Source organism: Arachis hypogaea, chromosome 19, assembly GCF_003086295.3.
Source record: "Arachis hypogaea cultivar Tifrunner chromosome 19, arahy.Tifrunner.gnm2.J5K5, whole genome shotgun sequence".
NCBI classification, from domain to species: Eukaryota; Viridiplantae; Streptophyta; class Magnoliopsida; order Fabales; family Fabaceae; genus Arachis; species Arachis hypogaea.
In genome coordinates this window covers 52,990,128-52,998,573 of record NC_092054.1, presented here as the reverse complement: position 1 = coordinate 52,998,573, position 8,446 = coordinate 52,990,128, and the positions used below count along the sequence as shown (strand labels likewise).

At 30.3% G+C, this 8,446-nt stretch overlaps 1 protein-coding gene across 1 annotated transcript; it reads right to left on the bottom strand.

The window, feature by feature from the left end:
- Positions 1 to 6,006: 6,006 nt before the first annotated feature.
- LOC112775118 (uncharacterized) lies at positions 6,007 to 8,064 on the bottom strand. The gene is made up of 3 exons (XM_025818589.2): positions 7,906 to 8,064; positions 6,901 to 7,251; positions 6,007 to 6,278 (listed from the first exon to the last, which is right to left on the bottom strand). The coding sequence occupies exons 1-3, from the start codon at positions 7,994 to 7,996 to the stop codon at positions 6,118 to 6,120; spliced, it is 603 nt and encodes a 200-aa protein (XP_025674374.1). The 5' UTR covers positions 7,997 to 8,064; the 3' UTR covers positions 6,007 to 6,117.
- Between the last annotated feature and the right edge of the window lie 382 nt (positions 8,065 to 8,446).

Here is an 8,446-nt window from a genome sequence, read left to right as displayed (position 1 = left end):
AAATCCTAACAACCAAATCTCTTATATTTCTAGAAAGAATTAATAATTAATATTCTAGAGTCTTCAATATTTTGAATGTGATTAAGACTTCTAATAATGTGGATAATTGAACTTAGGCCTTAATTTTTGCTTCCTGAGAGCTGTAATTAGCTTTAAGTTGGACTTGTATTAAAGAAATTTGGGCAAAAAGTCCAAAAATGCACCTTCCAAGGGAGGATATATGCCGGGTGGGTGTGGAGTTCTTTGAGGAACGCCTGGCGGAGAAAGGAAGAAGGAAGGGTCCGCCGGGCTTGTAGGATGTCCGCCGGGCTTGTAGGAGGTCCGCCGGGCATGCAAGTTTTCCGCCGGGCGTGAGATTGAAGAAGTTTGGGGCATTGATTTTTTAGATCCCAAAGATGATGGTCATGCGCGACTCAAACTAAATGTCCACTATAGACACATGCATAACATTTTGAAGCTCTGAACGTTAGCTTTCTAACACAACTTAAACTGCCTCATTTGGACTTTTGAAGCTCAAGTTATCATCATTTGAGTATAAAGAGGTCAGGGCTGAGAACTTATACCCCGGGCTTATGTGTTTTGGGCTCTAGTGTTCTTCTTTTTGGGCACAATTTTGTTCCTTAGGCCACATTTTTATTGTATTTGTATTTTTCTTGTAAAAAAGCTTTAATTCTTGCTTGTTTTGAGTTTAAAAATTCTTGAAAACACAACAATGCTATTCCAACTCTAACTATTTGATTATTTATTAAATTCTATTAGAAAACATAATAAGTTTGATTAAAACTTAAAAAAATATATGAAAAAAAAACTTTAAAAATCACTTAAGATGACGTGTCATCAATTTGTTTCTAAAAGTTGTTCTTAGATTGTCTATATTTCTCTTTCTCCAAATGATTTTGCTTTTTTTTTTTTTATCAAGAGCTATGAGCCTAAGCATCCTTGTATTAGAAAATTTGAAAAGAGAAATAGCAATTCTACATGCATAGCGTAAAAGGTGAAACAATCTTTGAATGTTGATCCAATCATGAACAATAAACTCATATTTAATAAATTGAATACCAAGTTTGGAATTGAACCCCATCCCAAAAAATTATATAAGGTAGAAGAAAAAATAATTATTAGAAGATAGTTAAGGTTCTCATGCTTTATGTTATAGAAGATAGTTAAGTTTTCTAATTTGTTATTACAAAAAAAGAGGGAGCATAATAAAATTGGAGTACTATGATTAAACGACATTGAAGGAGGAAACTCATTTTTTTAAAAGGATCTTTATGTATATAGTTTCATGTATATAAAAAATTTTAAATGGTTGAAAACCACGTTTAACTTAGATGGATGTTGTTTGAAAGGTCCATACGGAGAATATTGCCTTGTGCATATTCTCTTTATGCAAATTCTCACATACACTATTAGAGATTTTTTGAATTTTTATTTATTGAATTGCTTGTACGATGCTTTAGGGGATGATCATACACAATAATGAGTAATAGGCAAAAGGTAATATATTTTTATTTTTATTATTTTCAATTAACATTATTAACTAATATTTTAATTTATTTCTATTTAATGCTAAAGATTGACATAAGCAATTTTTGAGTACTTTTTAAATTCATGGCAGAGGCATTGTAGTAAGCATTTGTTGAATAACTTCAAAGCAAAATATTTATTATTTATCTTAAGATATCATTTTTGAATGGCTATTAAAGCTCCAATAGAATTTCTTTTAAAATGGATATGAAAAAGATGAAAGTGTGTGATAATGATGCCTATCGATGTTTGTTGGATATTGCTCCCAATCAAGTGACACAGTTAGCACAAATATTAGAAGGTTGATGGTTGATCTAAACATGCCACCCGAAAGTAGCATTGAGGCGTCTAATACATATTCGAATGCACTACGAGATAACATGGTGTAAGCAGATTTTGAAAGCCATGAGGGTTTTATAGTTGGAGAACGAATGAATGATCCTAATCAAGTTAATCCTTTATCTGATGGTGATGAAGTAAATGTTGAACCCATGGATATATCTATTGAGGAAGACGAAGAGATAAACTACTTCACGAACTTATAATTCGCACTGATCCAACTGATATATGATGACTGTGTCAGACATTGTGGCTCAAAGGCCAAATAATCTGCAAGCATGACATTTGTGAATCACAACTCCCTAATATCATCATCTACAAGCTGCTCTAGCTTGGCCAGGCATAGGATGCACCCTATCCCGTCACCCCCTTCGAGGTTGCACCTATGGCAAATCATCATCCTCTGGTTGATGAACTATGGAGGATTCAGAGTATAAACAGGTAGATCATGTGTTATGTGGCCTACAACGTGATCCTGTTGGTCTATCAAACTAACCAACACTAAATGCACCCACTAAAAATACATCGCAAATACTGTTGTGACAGACGCAAATAAAAGTTGTGATGTAAATTCAATCAATAACAAGGCAATTGGTCAAAAAAAAAAAAAGAACACGTCTATACTTATATACAAATATATTGATTAACTTTGTCATTTGTCTCAATGTTGTTGAGAACTCCTCTCCAACTTCAAAGTCTAGTATCCTTAGAGCCCCGAGATAGCTTGTGTCCCACCCACCTACAATTTCATGAGTTGTTAAAAGTTACACATTCTTTTTTTTTTTTTTAGAGAGCAATAAAACAAAGAAAAGAAATACAGAAATAACTCTGGACAAAAGAAAATTTCCACTCTTCAAATTCTTGGGGTAAAAACGCAATGATATGATAATATGTCCAAGAGAGAAGCAAACCTCTACATCCACCTAAATTTTGTTGCATTTAGTTTGTGGTTCGACACATCTCCTAGTACGAAAAGCCAAGCACAATTAAACTCCAAAATAGATGACCACCCCAATCTAGATCCTTCAATAGTGGCAGCCACCTCTTGTGAACTCGACAGTCAGACATGTCCAGATACAAAATACTACTATGATCTGCCTGATATACCCTCAGGTGTACTGCATACATCGCTCATCCGTTATGTCCTCTTCCAAATCCTGACATATTGTATCTCTAAACCACGATATATTGACGCTCTACTTGTTCTGATCTTGTTTCTCAATGGGTCCTATTACAGCTCTTATCAACTGCTAGCATAACTCCATCATGGTCCGTCCCTCATAGAAAAGCTCCCAGCTATTCATGTAGCCACTAAAGAAGGATCTCCATCAATTAGAAGTTCTAACTGATAAGTCACATCCTGCAAGGTAATAGTCAACTCATATAGGCAAATAAAACGTGTTTGACTTTGGCTGCCACCTTTCAATCAAAACAGGCAACGTCTAATCATAGTCTCACTCAATCACGTATCTCACATGTTCAGAGTCTGTTCATCTGAGGTATGACCTAGGAAGCTTGTTGGACCGTGTCAGTTTATTTCGTCAAGTATCTAACATCTTAGTACGTAGGCTAAAAAACACAAACTTATATAGAATTCAAGCTCCCAAAAATATAAATTTTATATTCAATGAATACATAATTTAAATTTTATATCAGTTGTCTAAATCTTCCAACAATATAATCAATCTTATCTAGTCTATACAAATTCTCCTCATAGCCTCTTAGCAAATTGTGCTCCATTGATACATGCTATGTAACCCTTCAAATATAAAAATAAAATAATCATGACGTACTAAATCTAAACTAAAATTCAAATAAAATTTGAATCACATTAAGCTAATCTAAATAGTCAAGTAATGCCACTTAAATTATAATTAAAAAATATTTATTCTATCCTCTACGTATTGGTCACTTGTTAATCTTAAACATAAGTTAATTTTCCTCGTAACCTACAATTTAAATACACTTTAAATTAAAATCAAAATTAAAATCATGCACTCATCTAATATAAATATTTATTTTTATACATTATTATCTGATCTAAATAATTATTCCTATAATAACTAAAAACTACTTTTAGGTAACATTATCTAACCTAACTTTTTAAATAATTATAGCATAACAATATCTAAATTAAATATTTAAACAATAATAAAATTATGAATTAGAAAAAATAAAAAAGATAGGGTAAAAATAATATTTGAAGAAGTTTGACAAAGATAAACGACGAAGGGGTCCTATTTATTGCGTGGTAAACCGGACATTGGGAGTTATTTTCTTTTTGGAAATAATAAATTTTTTTCATTCTTTAAGAAAAAAATTCCGTATGTACATATTGTCACTATTATCATTTGTATTTGTCTTTGTTTGATAGTTGTTGATGTTGGGTGTCTAAGTTATGTTATTTAATTACATAAAAAAATTTTAGATAAAAAAAATAGTTAAGAGGTCAATATTTTTTATAATAAGAAAAAGTCTAGGGGTCAGCAACTTTTATATTTTTTGGCCAGCACTTAACCATCAAAACAAAAGTGAGTGATCTCCCACCATTAGATGTAATCTCACACCATTAAAAACATTATTGATGGCCAAATAATGGTTACAAAACACCAAAATTACTGGCCCCCTAGCATTCCTCTTACAATAATGTTCTACATCCATATAAAAAATATATCCAAGTTATTCAAGCAATATTGGTCAGACGCGCTCCCCTCCCCCATTATTCGTTTGTCATACACGCGCTACATTTAACGTGGTGTAACCTAAAACTTTGCTCCACGTGCGTTCTTTCTTATTGATCGGTATGCTTTCGTCGTTCTCCTCTGGTCGCGTTCATCTTCTCGCTTTCTTCTTTCGATCTGGTTACGTTGCATTTATCTTCTTCCTATTCTTCTTCGTTTTCTTCTTCGATCTGCACATCTGAATCGAAACAATGAATGACACAACTTCAAATCAGTTGAATGAGAGCAATTTGGATTATTCTTCTGAAACGAATCAAACTGATGAAGTTTGGATTATTCAATGTTGAATCGAATTGAATGGAATGCAATTGCTAATTTGAATTAAAATGAATGGACGGAGGTGTAATGAATTGAATTGAATTGAATTGATAATCTGTAAATTGTAGGTAGAGATGTTTGAATTTGATTTTATATAATGGATTATGTTTCGTTCACTCAGTACTATACAATTGTTTCACCATGAGTACTGTGTTCGGTTCATTGTGCAGAAAGCTGTTTGAATTTGATTTTATATAATGGATTATGTTTCGTTCGCTCAGTATTATACAATTGTTTCACTAGCCATGAGTACATGTTCAGTTTATTATGCAAAAAGATGTCCTAATTTGAATTTATAAAATGGATAATACTCCATTCATTTAGTACTATACAATTGTTTAACCATAATAACATATTCGGTTCATTTCTGTTCTGCACAATTTAAAACTCTTCCTCTTGACCTTCTGCTGCCTCTTCACGAAAGAGAGAAAGAGGAAAAAAATACAGCAGCAACAACAACAAAAGAATGACGATAAGGAGAAAACACGTGAGGAAGAAAGAATACGAAAAAAAGGAGGAGAATGAGGAAGAGGAGGAGGAGGAATGCGAAGAAGAAGGCGAAGAAGAAGAAGATGCTCCGTGCGTAAACGAGCGTGAGAAGAAGAAGAAGAGAAGAAGCATTGGGTAAGAGCAGTTTCGTGTGTGTTAGACGCGTGTATTTCACGTTTTATTTAATGGTATTGGGTTTTTTTTTTATGTTGGACCAACTTGGATGAACTTGGATACAAAATTATATAGATGTGTAATATGACTGTATTTTTTATTAATATTAATTAATATTTTAGGCCAACACTTTATTTTATATTATTAAGATTTAAGATTTAAAATTTAATATTTAAAATTTAGTGTTGATTAAGTATTGGATAAAATGATAATTTTATTTGTCATATATATATAATTGTTCTTTAGATAAATCCAGTTATTGCTTTAATGTTTGACTGAGATAATAAAATTAAAATTTCAAGATTAAATTAAAATTATTATCGAACAAGAAAATAATTTTATACTAAAATCATATTTATTTCATAACATCAAATATTGATTTAGGTTAATGACCAAATCAGAGATAACAAGAAAGAAATGCATAGCATAATAATCAGATAGTAGCTTCATATATAAATAAGTCGTAAGACACCCGATATCGATATTATTATATATTTGGTTACATATGTATATAATTGATAGGTTGGTATTAGGTTGTTGTCGCCTCATCAATGTCTCCATATCCTTTACCGCCATGTATCATGTTGGAAGTCTTTGTTGGAAAAATATGAGTAAACTTTTCATTAACTTCTGAAGGCTCCATCATAAATAATTTACGATTTCTCGTCATTCTTCTACTTTTAGGATTCTCTGATTCAGCAATTTTATTTGTTCCAATAATTAGAGGATTTAAGTTAAAAAATCTTACGATAACAATACACAATAAAAGTTTTGAACTTGCTTGATGCTTTAAGAAGCAATAAAATACATATGTAGCTTTTCGTTTCCTAAAATTCCATTATCAACCACTTATTAAGTCAATATATGACTAGAATTTTTCATTAGTTTTGAAAAATATATAATTAAAATGATTTTCACAAATAATAGTTTAAACAAGTTATAGACTTTTATAACGTTGTAAAATTGGCTAAAATTTATGCTAATATATGATAAGAGAGTCTTCTTATTATTAAAAAAATATATATATATAAGGAATCAAATTTTAGTTAGCCAACATGAGTTAATTTTTTATCTTTAATTTTTTTTTTTTTTGAGAATTTTAAGATTTAAAATTTGAGATTAAAGATTTATGATTTAGAGTATATAATTTAAGAGAAACAAAATAATTTTAAACACATTGATTAAAATTGGCTGAAAAAAATTCATTTCCTAACATTACTCATCAATTTTGAAATAAATTAGACCACTTATGTAAAAAATTTAAGGTACTAAGAGAAGATAGACATTAAAAGAGGGGAAAAAAAATCCTCACCAGTATCTCCGAAGTATGATGGATATTGATTGGCACGATGGTAACTAGTCGAAGTAGCAGTATAAAGAGGGCTTGCTTCATCAGTTTTTGGTGCCACAAACATAGAACTTGAAAATGGCCAAGGAAAATTTATTCTACCACCCGGAAAACTAATATCTATCATTGTTTTGTCAAGTTGATAGTCACTGGGAGTATAGCCAACCAAACGAGTAGTATAGTGACCCTTTTTAGCGTTAGGTACCAAAGAAGGATTAGCTTCTTGAAAGTAGTAACTGGGAAGATGATAGCCACTTGTTGAACCTTCTAACTCATAAGGCCATGCATTGTTATTTTGTGCTGGAATTCTCTCCTCTGGTGAATAGAGAAAAAATGTAAGTTATAATTGCAATCATTCTTTTAAAATTGAAAATTAAATTAAAAGTAATTATCTAAATTAGTCTCTAAAATTTTTAATATTAGACGTTTTAGTATTTTAGGTTTTAAAATATACAAAATAATCCTTAAAATTTACTTATGCTAGACAAAATAGTTCCCTTTTAATTTAATTCGTTTAATTAAAATGACTGTTCAAAATTTTTAAAGTTTTTTAGAGATTAATTTAAAATTTTTAAATGATTCAAAAATTATTTTATATTTTACTATTCTAATCAATTTGAGAGAGATTATATTGGCTAATGAAGATAAATGTTGAAGACTATCTGAATATTTTAAAATTTGAAACTAATTTATAGATAATTACTCTAAAACTCACTACAAAAGTTAAAGAAAAAAAATAAAAAAGGAAAAGTATAGGTAGACAATAAAAATATTAAATAATATGAACAATAGATATATCGGATGTTCATTTTACTAGGTATACGGATAGTTATTTTAATATTAAGATTAGATGGGTAATTTAGAGGTATATGTAATGTATTTTTATTTAATTGGTGGTTGCTTATGTTGTTCAAAATAGTCATTGTTTACCTAACACTCTCTAATTTAAAAAAAAAAAAGATGACTCACCATTATTTGGTATTTCATGAGTTAAGACGTGTGTTGATAAGAGAAAAGTATAAAGAAGAGCAAATGAAAAGTATAACATTGAATTCTTCATGATAGGAGAAAGGAGAAGATAGCCAGTAAGAATGTGGAATCCATTGAAGTAAATAGTCTCATATATATGGGTTGAAAATCCACAATAATAATAACCAACATAAACACTCTACAAAAAATAAAAAGATGTCGTATTTTGAAGATGTTTAGCCACTTGGCTTTTACAAAAAGCCAAATGATCAAAGAATCATATACTATAGAAAATAGTATTATTATTTCAACATCATTTGAGTTGTATGTATTCCTAAAACTGTCTTTTGTTGCGTTTTATGAACTTTATGTATTACTTCGATGATACTAGAGCCAAGCCTTTTTATTGTTTTGATTTAATTTTATTATCAAAGTTAATTTCCCATGTATTGTTTTCTTATTTTGACTAGACTTAAATTCTAGGATATTGATGTATCTTGGTCAGAAATTAATGACCATTTCTTAATTTTGTCCAAATTTT

Excerpts from the sequence above, each read along its gene's own strand:
- LOC112775118 (XM_025818589.2), bottom strand. The coding sequence starts at position 7,996 with ATGAAGAATTCAATGTTATACTTTTCATTTGCTCTTCTTTATACTTTT. Across the intron at positions 7,252-7,905 it reads TCATGAAATACCAAATAATG|AGGAGAGAATTCCAGCACAA; the intron begins GTGAGTCATCTT and ends TCTATTCACCAG. Across the intron at positions 6,279-6,900 it reads ATCATACTTCGGAGATACTG|AGAATCCTAAAAGTAGAAGA; the intron begins GTGAGGATTTTT and ends TTGCTGAATCAG.